Genomic DNA, 16,689 nt, shown 5'->3' on the forward strand with positions numbered 1-16,689 from the left:
GTCGAATTCTCCTCTCCAGTACCCTGGCATAGACTTTCCCGGGGAGGCTGAGGAGAAAGAAATGATTTCAGTCTTAAAACACTGGTATATCAGTACCAGCTGCAAAGGCTTTGTATTGATGTAGATGCACTGAAGGATCACTAAAGTCTGTCTCATTTAGCTCCTCTTCCAGGTTCTCAGGTTCACAATATAGTGATTCTTGTCCTATTGAAACACTTTCCTCACATAGTCACACTCAGGAAAGAGATCCTTTGGTCACTGAAGGTAAGAACAGTGAAACCCTAGGGACAAAAAGTACCTCTTATCTTGAGTCTTGTGACTCTGGCCTCCCTACTACCTTTCACTACACAATCCCCTCGCTGCGTTTGCTCCTCCACACCACCAGAGCTGTCATGAGGAGGGTGACTACTACGGGCACCACAATGAAGGGACCCAGGATGCGGTTGGGTGGGTCTCTGAGAAGCCGTCCAGAGAGCGAGCAGTTGTGAAAGTAGTGCCTGTGGATTTGGATGAAGAACTCGTCCACCAGCCGGTTGGGCCAGAAGCACTCCATCTTCAGAGCCACCAGGTAAGTGCAGTTTGTCAGGTCACCATAAAGTCTGCATGTTGGTGACAAAAGAAAAGAAGAAAAGGATTGCACTGTTAAGGAAAGAGTCAGCTCATTGTTTTCTAAGCCCTGTCTCCCTTGCTGAAAAAACGTAAAAGAAATCATCTGGACGTAGTTTTAGGTAGAAGACGTTTCACCTCTCATCCAAGAGGCTTCATCAGTTCTGTCTGACTGGTAGTGAGCAGGAGGTGTTTATCCTTCCTGGGTGGTGTTTCAGTCCCTCAAAGGCCAACAATGTCCTCTAACGACTACGTCCAGATGATTTCTTCTATGTTTTTTCAGCATACTACGACCTGGATGACTGAGAATTTGCACGGATACCCTGTCTCCCTTAGTGCCAGCTGCTACCTTGTCAAGTTTTCCATTTGCAACACATTTGCAGTTTTCAGATTTATCACTCAAAAGTCTTATTCATTTTAAACCACACTAACAGCATGGTTCAGTATGATAATTTGGGTTGGTGTGTCCTTGCACTGCCATTGTCTAGACTGAAATATCTAAACAACTATTGGATGGATTGCCATATATCATTCATGGTCCCTAGAAGACAAATCCCATTGACTATGGTGAGGCTGACATTTGTGGGTCAGAGTGAAAATATCAGCTGTTACAACTCAAGATGCACCGATTGATTGGTGAAAGGCTGGTTTTCAGTGTGATCAACCTTGACCGGTGGCCAGTCAATCACTCTGAGATTTCAGAATTTGTGCCGATCAGATTTAAGAGGCACGACAGTCCACATCATGTATGAAGTGGCACAAACCAAAAGCACAACATGTGCAGCACACAGCATCTCGTGCGCACCTTGAATGAGACTCGTTCATGTCTGTACCGGGCATGTGTTTATTGCCTCACATATTCAGAAGAAGCAGTGTTCATTAAATATCGGTTAACAGTAAGGGAGGTCTTCAGAAAATCAAATAAATAGGGAGAAAATGCAAATGAGCTTCTAGTTATGCACCTGTTATCAGCCCCGCTAAGTAAAACAACAAAACAATAACTGCAGACTGCAGTTGTTTTGTCCAATTTTAATCCTCAGTCAGGCTGTTTTAACATTTCACTGATATTTTTTTGCCACTTGAGACCAGAAACCCCCCCAGTGCAGACATAAACCTAATGTTGTCTATTTACACATCTAGCAGTTACAAAGCAGCGTTAGCGTTCATTTAGTCACATTTCTGGCCACCTGACTAAATTAAGTCCATCTAAAGCTCATTTTGTGGTCTCTGCCAACTACTGAGCACATAAATGCTTCACTATATGAAACAGCTAGTTGATAACTTTGGATGCCTGCCATATGGTGCTGTAGGTAGCATACAGTATATTTATCAGAGCTTTTTTTTTTTTTAAACAGCTGCCTGCTGCTGCTGGAAGCCCAGTTAATGAGAGCCATGAGACTGAACAAGGCCAGTAAAACCAGAACAAAGCTAAAATGCTTTGGAAACCTGAAGAGAACTACAGAGTTGGGTGATAATTCTCTATGGATTTATGTATCAACTTACCCAGAACAGGTGAAACTGACTGACTGTTACTATGAATTAGCTTTAATATTTGAACATGGTCTCTAGTAAAGAGGATCTGCTGTGCTCATTCTCTCTCATCTGTTCAGCTCAGATTTCCTCACTTTGTTTCATATTTGAACTGCTATTGGTGATGCAACCCAACATGAGACCTTTCTCTGTGGAAGTCTCATAGATGTAAACAGCTCAGGGCTTCTTGGCGTGAGACCAGTGCTGCACAGCACTGTGGCTGCTGCATGCGGCATGTTTGCGCTGTCTGGGTGTGTACTTACTTTCTCTGCTATCTTCTTGAAGTTTTACAGATCAATGGTGGGAGAGACTTGCTGCTGGTCTAATGAGCACTGAGGTTTCTGGGGATGCTTATGAGTCACCAACTAAAAGATTGCAGCAGAGTCAAGTCAGGGGAGGTGTGCACAAAGCAGCGGTAGTTGGTCATCAGTTCATCTCATGTAGCCAAGGTTAGGGTCAAATTAAACCTGACAGTGTGCAGCTTCTATGAGACAGTGTGTGTGCATTCTGCCAGATGTACTCCCTTATTTTATTTCTAGTATCTGTTTCCTTTTAATCATCTGACCCCTTTTAAACAGTGTGTGATATAAGACCATTACCATTTACTATACAGTATATACACTGTGCTCTTACTTTCTGAAGAAATGTTGTGTATACAGGTTTCTGTTCTAACCTGGTATGCACGTACTCTATGTACTGTATACTGTGACCAAACACTCACTACTGTGCTAATGTCTTTTCAAACAGTTCACTTGCTATTGCATTACCCATGACTCTGCGTGAAGCCACAGGGCAAGTGTTTGTGAGTATTCGTGAGGAACGAGGAAAATGCTTCTATGTATTATGCATGTATTTCCCATAGTATATTTATAGTGTTTATTTATTTATTTTTCTCTCAGAGAGTTTTAGTAGAGTTGGCAAGCAGGGGTGAAACAGAAATGAGGCAGCCAGGAGGTGTGTGTACAGTTTAACTGGGTAGTAGCAGGCAGGCCTTATGTCTAGTGTTTTTGTTGCCTCTCTTTCTCAGTTTTATTTCTTTTCTTCGTACTGTAAAACTCAAGGAGTAAATGTGTTAGTAATGTAATTACTCAGACAGTTATCCTTTAATGACAGTGTAGCACAAATCAGAAATTAAACCGGTTTCACTGAGGTAATTAATGGAGCCTGAAATGTGCTTCCTTTTGACGTTCTCTTTGGGGATTCACTAAACAACGACAACAACAATTGCAGTGTGGTAACAGGCTTTTTGCTGGCTGCTGTTAAGTGCAGTGACATTACAGATTTTACAGAAAGAAATGTAAATGATTCAAAAACATTTGGATGCCCTTTGTGTTCAGTGCAAAGGGCTCTGAAGACCCACGGGTCTTGCAGTAGGTAACGACTTGTAGCATTGTTACTGGGCTTAACTAAGGCTAGTAGTAGATTTTCTCAGAAAACTGGACCCCCTCATCCAGTGCTTACAGTATGTTTACACAAATCATGTTGAGATAGAGTGTTCTACTATAGTCCACTTCCCCAGTGTGCCATTTAGGCTATTAAATGCTCCCCCGAGCTATTACACTCTTGAACAGCTAGTCCATGTTTGCTCTTTTAACTTGTATATATTTTGTTTTTATTGCTGTGCACAGGTTTCGGTCCTCATGATGTAAGTAATACACAGGCACACACACACCAGGAAGAGAGTAGGCATACCCTGTTTTGTTTAGAGGGGAGAAGTTGTATTTATTCTCTCCCCATGATTAGAAGGAGATCGGTGTTGTTACCTTTAGTGAAATATCATGGCTTGGGCAAAAAAAAAAAAAAATCATTTAAAGAAAAAAGAAACACTTGGTTGCACAGTTGAGGCAAACTTTCCTGGGGGAAAGCTCAATGTTTTGTTTTTCTGCCTTTCCACACCAGGCACCCTTAGGTTTCTCCTTTCATATACTATGACCTCCTGCTCTCAGACGCGAGTCAATACTCGACTGAAAACACTGTGCGTCTCATACGCCCGTATGGGACGCTAAAGGTATTTGACATATTGACAGTAGTTGATGCCCTGGGAATGAGGACAGGCTGAAAATACAGATCCGAGGTGATAACTGTACAATAATTCATGCATCCTCCTTAGTCTGCCACAAGCAGAATCCTCCATATGTGACACTGCATGCCTTGCCAAGCGTTATGCAACTTTTATTCACCCCTATAGCGCAGTGCACACTCATGAATTTTATGGAAATGACTAAAAGGGTCTGAAATAGTGGTGTTTAGCTCAAACTTTGAGCTTTTGTTTTTGTGTCATATGAAAAAAGTGCATAATTATATTTATAGGTGTGAACACGAATGAAATATTTTCAAAAAGGTTCCAGTTTGTGCACGGGTAAAAGGAGAGTTCACAAAAAATTGTGTTGCGCTTTGTGATTTTATATTCTGAAACACTTTCTTGTTTGTGTTGTTTTCTTCCTATAGAAAATAAACATCTTATAATACAGTATATAGGTAGGGAGAGCTAGAAAAATAGGGCATGGCACAAATAAAAAAAAATAGAACTGCAAAAGATGCAGACAGATGCAAACTGAGACAGACAGCTAGTCTTATTGACTACATTTATTTATTTTAAAACTATCCCACAAGGACAGAAGTAGCTGAACCAAGCAGGGGCATGCTGCTTTAAGTAGCTTGATCTGTTGACTGAGGAGCACAGTGTGAATAAATAAGACATGGATAATGAATAAATAAAAGTGACACCAAGAAAAGCCTCTCCAGTGACTTGAGAAATGACTCAGGACTGTTCCTTTATTCCACTGCCTAACACTCACATAGGCAACAGGGAATGGTGAACATGTGTGAACATGTGTGAAGATAGATAGATGTTATTTATCAGGTGATCATGCAAAATATTCTATACACATAATGATTTTATCAAGCATGCTGCTGTCTTTTCAGTACAGGCAGTCAGGTCTGTCAGTAACTGGAACAACAAATATCATGATTTGTGCCAACTCAGTTGTCAGTTGTCAAAGATGCTGTCAGTGGAGAATGAGAATGTGGCCATGGAAGAAGAAAAGGCAATTTGGTGGAAATTCAGATACAGTTTAAAACATTTTAGAGGTTGCTGTGTGTTTGGTATATTCAGAATAACAAAATAGTTATTGTTGCATATATTACAGACCGAACCTCTCAGGCTCACACAAGCTTCAGCTGAAATGGAAGAGTGACACTTTCTAAAGAAACCTTTCACACACACTGAAAAAACTGACTAATAACATGCTGTCACCTGCTATTTTTTGTTGCCTTTCAGTATGTCATTTTCCTAAAAAGTAAAATGTCATTTGGGAAGCCCACTTACAGAAAAGGAATCATTTTTGTCCTGTGACGTTGCCCTCCTGACAACCTCTGAGTCATATTGTATTTAGGAGCAGTTTATATTTAGCAGCATTAAACCTGTCTGAACATCTCTGGAGTAATGCTGTGCTGTAGGCACAGATCGAGGTGTTCAGACTCACTTTGTGAAAGTTGGATCAGGCTTTGGGACACTTATGCTTTTCTGTGCATTAAACACTCAAAGTGCTTTCACACTAATTGTCCAGAAGCGCACACACACAATCACACACCTGTGGACAGCCACTAGGAACAACTCAGGGTTCAGTGTCTTGCACAATAACACTTTGACACGTGGACTGGAGAAGCTAGGAATCAAAACGGCCAACCCTCTGGTTAGGAGACAACCTGTACCCTCTGAGCTGCAGCTGCACTGGGTAATCAGATATGTTTGAGTGCACATGTCTGTACTGTTTACAATAACTGCTGCTGTGAGGACCTTCCAGTGCAGTGTTTAGGAATCTAATACGCCTTAAAAGCAATGGATCATTCACTCAGACTGGGCTTCCTGGATACTCTCACACTTCACTTAAATTCAATTTTACTATTGGATGCGTTGCATTGCTAACACACTTGTGACCTTTTTTAGGTCCAGAACCATGAAACGGGCTGAGATTTATTGGAATCCATTCTTCTCTTTATCTGTGCACTGTTTCCTGTGCTAGTGGCTATTTCCACACCCGTTACTAACAGCTGGTAAGTTCTTTTCATCAAACTATTGCCTTTAATATCTAGTACATTTTTTTGGATGTCTGCATGGTGCGAACAGTGGGGGTATTAAGGGGAGCTCAGCTCTAAACCGTCCAACTATAATGCAGGCAAGATAGGGCTGCCCTGCTATCAAGTGACACTGTACTTATGTCATTCTTCTCCTGGTTTCAAAAACCAGTTTTCTTGATTTGAACATCCTGCCAAAACCAAAAAGGATTTCTGTCATCTCTTATCACTGGAGGCAGAAACCTCAAAATGTGCTGCTACTCCAACAAACAACAAACTATGAATACAGATTTGAGGCCTGCAGTTCCCACTAGGTTTTTAATTGCTCGTGTAGAGTCAGAATTTATTTTTTTCATGCCTCCATGCCGACGACAGCCGCAGCCCAATGCATTATATTGTCGGGTTGTTCATCCCTGTGTCCCATTCTTATGAAAACCATATGTCAGAAACACCTTGAGGGAGTTTCTTCAAATTTGGCACAAATGTCCGCTTGGACTCAAAAATAAACTGGTTAGATTGTGGTGGTCAAAGGTCACTGTGACCTAATGTTTATCCAAATCTAGTGAATGTGAAATCTCTGGTACCATTGTAATGGTTTGAATGTTTTTATCAATGTATACATTTACTTTTTCAATCACTTTCTACATTGTACATACTGTATGTTTATGTGTGAGTAGATGAGACATGATTTGTGCATGTGTGTGTTTGTTCTGTTTGTGCTGATATTTCACTGCTAAATGAGTGTTGGTTGTTTTACACACAGAACACAGCCAGAATTCTGTCAGACAAGTTAAACAAGCTGAGGAATCTGGATGAAACCTTTAGGCTACAGCTTAAACATAGTGATCAAAGATCACTGGGGCTGCATGAGAGATTGTCTACTTGGAGGTTGTGTTGTCCAAATTAGATGTATACATGTTAAATAAAACCATAATAACACAATTACTAGTTAAACAGCAGTCTGCATAGAGAACTCCTTTCATGTAGGCTGGGTGGGAAATGTCCGGGTAAGTCTACTTAGACATCACTCTGCCTAACCCCCCTACTGCCAAGTCTGGACTGTCTCCATGATGATGTGCCAAAGTATATTCTCCACTGCTCCTCATCAAAGTTTGGCTATACATTGGATCAGAATATTTCCCCATTCTGTCTCTTGTGCCTCCATGGTGCTCTCTCCTTATATCCTTATATTGCTGCTGGAAGCTGGACTGCTGCTGTGTGTCTGTGCAGAGCACAGAGGGCACAGCAGAACAGGCAGTGGGTTTTGTGTATGTTAAGCTGCATGACACAAAATCCTCCCCGCGGGGCTGTAAAGAAGTATGGCCATGTTTATTTATGGGGTTCCATGGGAAAAAGGTTGGGAACCACTGCTATAGCAGATGGAGTAGGGGTAGTAGATGAAGTAGAGCCCCACTGAGCCATAAGTACAATCCTGAGAAGAAGTGATGACAGGCCACCAAATGGCATGGCAACATCTGAATCATGTTCCTTCGGATTACTGCTGGTTGGTGCACAGTGCTGCTGCCTAGGAGCGCCCCACAAGCTTTGTGGTTTCAGTGGTGCTCTGACCCAGTCGTTTCGTCATAACGACTCGTCTCTTTATATCTGCTTATTTCAGCCACTTACAGTACGTTGACTATGAGAACCGACACAGGCTGTTCACTCGCCATTTCATACAGGCTATTCCAGTTATTTGCCTAATTTGTGAGTGGTCATAATGTTTTGTCTCATCTGTGTATCCTGTAAGTGGGGTTATAACAGGATTATTCTCATCAATAAAATATCATGCTCACTATTTTCATATTATTACATTTGCACAGAGAAAAAAAACCCCTGAACATTACCCTGATGTAAATGGTCACTTCAAGTTGCGCTACCTCGCCCCGGGGCACCTTGTTGGAGCCACACCTGGGAGGGGAACTTGCCGACGAGCATCTGGTGGTCGGGCCTTGGCTCATGGGGTTCTGCCGGGCACATGCTGGCTATGTTTACAGTACATTCAGAGTTTCTCAGGAAAGACATTTTTGGTATCCTTAAGGCCTAGTAAAAATACTGAATGCTTTCTCCATCACAAAATATTTGCACAAACTGCGAAGCCTATACAGTTTACATACTGCATGTGGCCAGCCATCTTCTTCTTCCCTGTCTTTGTATTTGCATGTGTCATGCATTTGCACAAGATATAAACAAATCAGGGATACATTTGCAAAACACTGCTCCATAACAACACAGATGGTCAAAAACTAAAAGGTGCCTGAAACATCCCCTCCAGACATTGCAGTCAATAATACACAGTTACATTTGCCAAAGAATGGGAGAGCATTCATATGGAAGCTCAGTATACGAGTTAAATCATGTTTGCCCATTATTTGGTCCCAAAGACGGGGGTGTCAGGCTATGCCGTCATAAATCTTCAGAGCATCATAATAAGCAGCACCATTTTCTAAACCTAATCGACCCTTGAAACAAAGCATCCCTGAGCCCTGTCCTCACCCAAGCAAAGAGCAGATACGTGACACACAGCATCTGCTTTGCATTTGCTCAGGTTAAGCTGTGGCTGGTCCAGCTGGCTTGTAATGGCAGTCACCTCTGAGAGCCGGGTCCGCTCAGTTGTCCAACCACTGACACTGTTCTACCAGGACTGGCTAACAAAAGAAGACTATTAACAATTCCAGTGAGTCTCTAAAGTTCTGTGTGGGTGTAGGAGTGAAGGCAGGTCTACAGGGTCCTCAGGTGGGCACCCTCTCACTAACTGGTGTTTTGTTGAGTTGGGCCCACGATACTGAGAACGCTCAAAAGTGTGTTACAATGTCCCAGAACCACCCCCCTCTTTGCTGGGCAGCACAACTCAGAGTATAAAAAGTAACAAATATAGGGGACTACCGTGAGTATTCTGTAGCTGAGCATCTCTTGTTGTCATAGGGCACTGTCTTTTATTTCTAATGATTCATATCCAAGACTTTCTAGGATATAGTAAGAGCACAGATGACAGATGAAGATGCTCTATTGATATTTTTATGGTGTTTGTGTCTGTTTATGTGGAAAGACACTGGATCACTGTGTGAGAGAGAGAGATTAAGAGAAGAGACTGACAGAAAATGAGAGGCAATCCTCCTACTGACTTGAGGTCACTCTAAAATTTTGTTGTACTATACATGTTACAATGACAATAAAGGATTATCTTATCTCATCTTATCAGTGGTGCACAGTAAGAGGAATAAAATATCAAACTCATCCAAAATTCCTTTCCTGCTTCAAATGAAACTCATCGGGGCCAATGAGGCAGCAAAATTTGCAGTATTGATGTGAAGCCTCGGAGCAAGGAGACGGCTCAATTAGAGCAGGGAAACACCTCATGTTGTGTGTTCCTCTGAAGGGCAGCAGCATGTATACGCACAAATTGATCAAATTTGAAGTATTCTCAAACATGGTGCTGTGTGCAAATGCCAATGCACTGCAAGCAAATAAAACAGGAGAACCAGGATTATGAGGACCGAGTCTTCTATAGTGACAAAGGAAGAGAAAAGGAAATGCTGTAAATTGACTTATATTGTACTTGTATAGCACTTTTTTGTGCATTGCAGCACACTCAAAGCGCCCCCTAGTGGCAATTAGCAGGCAGCTATGTCTCAATCAAAGAAACCAATCGTCTTGCAGGACGTGCAGCTCCACAAAACACATATTTGGGAGGTGTGCGTGTCAGCCTGTCTGCAACCATCATTGACCTACATTTACCCATAAACCCCTTCACTGCATAGGTATGCGTGGATGCCTATGAATAGTTGTGGACAAATATAAATTAAGCATTTCATGAAAAGCCATCCATAGCATTGAATACGCAGTGTAGCCATATTTTTTTTATATATGGAGAATAATTCAGGCCCAAACACGATAACTGAGAGGTATGTATATGTTCGACTTGATTACCAATGCCTTATTTAGGTTGAAAGATGCTACTGACAGGCTACTTTTTTTTCTGCCACGACTCAGTGTCTAGCAAAAAAAGATATTGGGCTAATACAAATAAAAAAACCATCATAACTGAAGCAAATGTTCAAATCATTGTCCTAATTATCTTAAACATGCACTGCTCTAGTCGTGGGGCAACCCAGGCGATGCTGGCTGTTATTTGGTCATTAGAGCTGTCAAATCATACAGTCCTTTTCTAATCACAGACCAATCAGTAGTTTTCCAGACTACTGAGCTCACTGGATTTTTCTGGCCTGAGTTTGCACATAACCCAATGTAAACTCAAGCACAAAAGGATTTTTTAAAATGATTACATACAGCTGACAGGCATGCATGACTGACTGGCCAAAATACCCTCCAGTAATCACACAAGAAAAATGGCTCATGAAAAACCAAGAAAACAGGGCTATTTTTAAACTGAAAGCCTGTGGTAATAAAAACAGAGACATGAGCAAACAGTGAGAATTAGACCTGATTAATCAATAACTGTTACTGATTAAGCCTTTGGCATCAGTAGGAAATCTATTCTGCTGCACTTTTGGACTTTGCACTTTTTTTATACTAGACAATATGTTCTCCTGGGAGACTGTGTTACACAGCAAATGAAAATAAAAATAAAAAAGATAAATAAAATAAAAGTTTAAGTTGCTCTTGCAGTGTTGCTCGGAAAGTTGCATGTGTGTGTAAGGCTTCTGCTGTGCTAAATACAGTATGAACCACTGTTAGCTGACTAATCCAACAGACAGTGCAGACGGATGAGCAGATGCAGCCTACAGGGTCTTTTGCTACTGATGTGGACAGATGACTAAAGCACTAGACCCCATACATATTTATAAGCAGCAGATTATCTCAGGTCATTGATGTTCAGGTTTTGAGATGGAGGACACCTAAAGTGCAAATGCATATTGTTGTGAATTTCAACTTTTCCATATATGTTTTAGTCATATCTGAAATGTAAAAAGAAATAAATTTAAGATAGTATTCTTAGTTTCAGCTTGTTCACAGGTTATTGGTGATCCCACACCAGAGATCAGAATATCTGGCTGGCGTGCAGGTCAGTAGATGTACAGCAGGTGAGTGTGGCACACTGCAGAAGAGAACAATAATGCAAGAGAGTGGAGTCAGGAAAACATCCAGTAGCAAACAAGACAAACCGGTGATGAGGACGCACCAGAGCCAGGCTTAAGTAAAGTTGGGCAGATTAGTTTGAGGTGTGCTGGGCGTGCCTCGTCACTGAGTTTGGTTGCTGGCACATGAGGGGGCGGAGGTGCCAGCCATGGATGTCATACTTATTTCTTCAGTTAAAATTTAGGGGGGGCTACCTTTCTTAGATATTAGTTATAGAATTTGACAGCACTTAGAACCGACAGGCTTTTAGAAAATATTACAGCTATAGATGGATTAATGGAGTGACATGAAAACAGACAGATGGCCTGAATCAGCGCATTAATAGAGCATAACAAAACTAAACCCATGTGACATTGAATTGCATGTTTACAGTATTTTCTTCTTGCAGCATTCAGATTTGCTCATGAATTACATGTACTGTGCTTTTTATTTGATTTCTATTTTTATTGTTAAATGATACCGCCCACTGACTGTCTGTACACAAGCCAGGATGTCACCGTTTCTCTAGCCTGCAAAACATTCTGTAAAAAAGCCAAAGGAATTTTATTGCTTTAATCTACAAGCATGGCCACATAACTATATGAACAAAAGTATTGGGACACAACTCTTAATTATTGAATTCAGGTGTTTTAATCAGATCCAGTGCCACAGGTGTATAAAATCAAGCACCTAGCCACGCCGTCTCCATTTACACACATCTGTTGGAAAAATGGGTCATCCTGAAGAGATCAGTGACTTCAAGCATCACAGTCACAGAGCGGGGTCAACGACTGCTAAGGTGCATAGTGTGTAAAAGTCGCCGAAGGTCTGTTGATTCCATAGCTGAAGAGTTACAAACTTCCACTGGCATTAATGTTAGCACAAAAATTGTGCAGCAGGAGCTTCAAGGAATGGATTTCCATGGCCAAGGAGCTGCATGCAAGCCTCACGTAACCAAGTCCAATGCCAAGCATCGGTTGGAGTGGTGTAAAGCACATCGTCACTGGACTGTGAAGCAACGAATCACATTGCTCTGTTTGGCAGTCAGATGGACGAGTCTGTGTTTGGAAGATGCCGGGAGAACGTTACCTGCCTGACTGCGCTGTGCCAACTGTGAAGTTTGGTGGAGGAGGGACAATGGCCCCTTATGTCCAGTGAAGGGCAATCTTCATTCTTCAGCATACCAAGACATTTTGGACAACACTATGCTTCCAATGTTGTGGAAACAGTTTGGGGAAGGTTCTTTTCTATTCCAACATGACTGTGCCCCAGCGCACAAAGCAAGGTCCATAACAACATGGTTGGAGGAGAAGCTGGGGATTGAACATCCAACCTAATAGTTAGAACATGACCTGCTCAACCTCCTGAGCCCCAGCTGCCTCTGTAACCTTACCACTTCACCGTATCCCTCCACCCTAAAGAGAATCAGGGTGCCCCCTACCATTACACGTTAATGTGCTAGATCGAGGGGTAGGGCTACAGTAAGTTGTAGGGGCAGGGGGTGAATTGGAATTGGGCCCAAGTCTCAGAGCGTGAAGCTGGATTTCTGATTCATCTCCAAAACCCTTTTAAATAATGAATTCAGTTTAATTTCAGTTTCATTAGACTGCAGAAAGGAATGAATAATTGTGATGTTAACATTCATTCCATGTTTGCTGATCTCATGAGGGTAAACAGATATACTGTAATTAAGTTGTATTTTATAATCACTGTTGTCATTGGATTAAAAAAACAACTTCTTGCCTGAAAGCCTCTTCTGTTTTGATGGCTGCAAAAAACATGATCACTTTGAAACAATTACAGTGCTACCTTGTTCAGAGATGCTGTTGGCATAATATAACTGGTCATGACAGCAAAATACCATTATCTTTTGCCATTCAATATTTTTGTTTGAAACAGTTGAATTTAAGTGGTGCCAGTTACAATAAACACATGATAGTTGTTTCAGCCTCTGTGTATTTCGATTTACACCAGTCCATTTTCCAGTAAATGGCTTCTTTAGCATCAAAAGGAAGCCTTTACTAACCACCAGCTTCACAGATGCAAACTAAATCTCTGCACTCTCTGTCTTCCCAGCGTAGGCAGTGATCTGGTGACCTGTATTACTGAGGAGCTACATGACCCCAGAAGCTATGAAAACCAGAGTGAGAGCTTTATTGGCTGAATGAGAAACTAGTATGATGAAATTGAAAGATGAAGAAGATTTACAGTATGGTTAAGACTGAGAAGATGACATGCTGGCCATAAACAGTCACACCTCAGTGGACCGAGCAAAGACTTCGAACTGTTTGATAGCTGCTTCCTCACAACAACTCAGCTCATATAATGCCACTGCACTGACTAATCTGTTATAAATGGTTGGTGTTGAGGATGACAGATCATGCAGCATCAGCAATTACATCATGATTAATCATTATGTCATCTCCTGTTGGTGTAATTACATATAAAACTGTGAGAGATTTGAATGATAGAGGAGGAGAAACAAATTAACTCACTGACATGAGATTTGTAGTATTTTTATTAGCATAATCAGATAGAAATTTAATATATTTTATGCACCTATTTATTTATATGAAGTGTTAAAAATGCTGATCTTGAGTGCTTTAATTTTTAAAGCAGTGCTGGCATCATGTTGGAAAATGATGAAAACCTCTAGCTGGAGGTCTGTCTTTCCATCTGCCTTCCATCTGCATTAGCCGACTGGACGCATTTTCCATCTGCTAAGAGTCTTGTGTGTACCCAAGCGTACCTGAGTACTAACAGAGCAAAGTGATTATTTTCAACCATATTCTTCTTTGAATTATTATACAGTTTAACTCACAAATCAGATGCATGTACCCAAAGGGCTCATTAGCAAACCCTGCCTTAGCAGAGCGAGTATCAGAATAATTTGATTAGTTGCAATTAAAGATAACTGTGTTAATAGATTGACTGTGCCCTAGACACTTCCTATATACACAGACAGGTCAGAAAGTATTAGGTATTAGTTTTTCTTCAAATCTCAGTTTCTTGTGTTACAGTGTCCATAAGAAGCTGAAAGTGTTTCTTTTTTCCAGTGACTGCTTTGGTTAATATTAAGGCCTTTCTACTGTGTCATCTCTCCTACTGTGTCAAGTGTTGCTAGACATAATTAGACAAGCCTGATAATATATTACATTACGTCACCAGGGAATAATTTTTGCTGGAACAAGCCAGATCCAGATATAGTACCTCTCAAATTGTGACTGGCACCTATATTGACAGAGCCAGCACCTCATTTACATACGAAAGAAATTGAATATAGGAATAATATATAAAAAAGTTCAAGTTCTAATACTTTTGGTACAAGTAGCTTTCAATACTGAATTTAGGACCAAGATGTCTGTATTTATTGATCAAAATAAAGACTCAGATGCCAGTTTGGTCTTGAATAAGGCTGATGACTGCAAACTTCAGGGGTCTCCTGAGGTGCAGTCATTGGGGTAGAGGGAGAACAACAGTGGGGAGAGCACACATCCCTGGGGGACACCTGTGCTGATAGAGCTTCCTGTCCATCAGAAAGCTAGTAATCCACTGACAGGTGGAGGCAGGCACAGTGAGCTGGGTCAGTTTGGAGTGGAGGATGTTCGGGATGATGGTGTTGAACACCGAGCTGAAGTCCACAAAGAGGGCCCTTGCATAGGTCCCCGGGGAGTCGAGGTGTTGCAGGATGTAATGCAGTGCCATGTTCATGTTCACTGCATCATCCACTGACCTGTTTGTTCGGTAAGCAAACTGCAGGGAATCCAAGCAGGGGTCTGTGATTTCCTTCAGGTGGGCCAATACCAGTCTCTAAAAACACTTCATGACTACAGATGTCAGAGCGACAGGCCTGTAGTCATTCAGTTCCCTGATGGAGGGTTTCTTGGGAACTGGGATGATGGTGGAGCGTTTAAAACAGGAGGGAACTTCACAAAGCTCCAGTGATCTATTGAAGATCTGCGTGAAGATGGGAGCCAATTGGTCAGCACAGGCTTTCAGACAGGAGGGGGTCACATTGTCGGGGCCTGGCGCCTTACTGATCTTTAGTTTCCTAAAAAGGCAACGCACATCCCTTTCACAGCTCCTCAGTGGAGGTGGGCTGATGGGGGGAGAGGTAGTCCTACAGGAAGCAGCTACTGGTTACAGGTCCAAGATGAGTTGAGAGAGGAGTATAGAGTTCTGCCTCTCAGACCTACAATAAAACTCATTCAGCTCATCAGCCAATTCATGGCTCTCCACAGTGGGGGTGGGTGGTCTCCTGTACCCAGTGATGTTCTGTAGGCTCCTCCATACTGACGACGGCTCATTGGCCCGACACTGATTTTTCAGCCTTTCAGAATGGCTCCTCTTTGCTACTCTGATCTCCTTTGTCAGTGTGTTTCAGTGTGTGACAGCTGGCAATAAGAAAATGCCTTCAGATAATTCAAATAGCTATTGGTGACATTTTTCACAGAAAACATTTTGACATGTCACAGTAGAACAAGGATGGAGGTAAACAATCAAATGAAATATAACTGAATGAAACATATTTTCCTTCACCCGCAAGTTAAAGGGGAAATTTCATTTCTTGATATTATTGTGTTTCCTCCTAGTCTAGAAACATTTCTAACTTACAATCCCTTCTGAATCGGGCTGAGGCGGTCCCCTATTGAATGGTGAATAATGGTGTGGTGACCTGTGTAACACATGTTAGTTGCTTTTTCCAGTTGCATGCTGGGATTTGATGTGGACACTAATATATTGACAGTCAAACAAAGTGTGCCATGAGACATTGTGCAATAACAGTAACTGCTAGAGGGACCTGGGGAGATTAAGGATGTCACATAATTGAAAGGGGCCAGATAAACATGTAGCATCTTAGTATTATCATCTGTGTCAGTAGGGCATAAAGAAGATGATAAAGCAAAGCAAATGAAAAAGTACAGTAGGCAGTAAAGGACATAGAACAAAACATTGTGTGTAACTGTGAGTAAAAAGGAATAACAAGGCACATGGTGGTGTAGTTTCAAAGATGACTGTCCCCGTCTTTGACAAGCTATTTCATTTAAATATGTTTTAATGAAGAAGAAAGGCAGTCATGCACAGTTACCTTGGCACTTGAGCCTTTTCCTGAAAGCTTGTAAAGTATAATGGAAGGAGATAGAATGTATTTGGATACATTCTACATGCCTTTAATAATTTGTATTGCACTGACAATGAGCAACAGTTCAACAGAACAGATGGGGCTGCACAGAAGCACATAGGAGAAATGTGTATTTAAGAAATCAAAATATTTAAATGTAGAAGTGCATTGAAAACAACAAAGAGCTTTATCTGAACTTTTTTGAGTGGTTTTTGAGGAGATTGTGCTATTTGACTGTCACACAAATGGCTTTATCATTCTTATTCTTGCACTCACGT

General features: G+C 41.5%; 1 protein-coding gene across 2 annotated transcripts in view; it reads right to left on the minus strand.

Annotated features, from left to right (window-relative positions):
* Positions 1-17: 17 nt before the first annotated feature.
* ramp1 (receptor activity modifying protein 1) overlaps positions 18-16,689 on the minus strand; it is a 49,704-nt gene continuing 33,032 nt past the window's right edge. For both annotated transcript variants that reach the window (XM_020614906.1, XM_020614907.1), the window contains one exon: positions 18-599. In XM_020614906.1, the coding sequence (XP_020470562.1) occupies positions 344-599 (256 nt within the window). In that variant the 3' untranslated portion in view covers positions 18-343. The remainder of the gene's footprint in view (positions 600-16,689) is intronic.

The sequence above is a fragment of the Monopterus albus genome, unplaced genomic scaffold, assembly GCF_001952655.1.
Source record: "Monopterus albus unplaced genomic scaffold, M_albus_1.0 scaffold153.1, whole genome shotgun sequence".
NCBI lineage: Eukaryota > Metazoa > Chordata > Actinopteri > Synbranchiformes > Synbranchidae > Monopterus > Monopterus albus.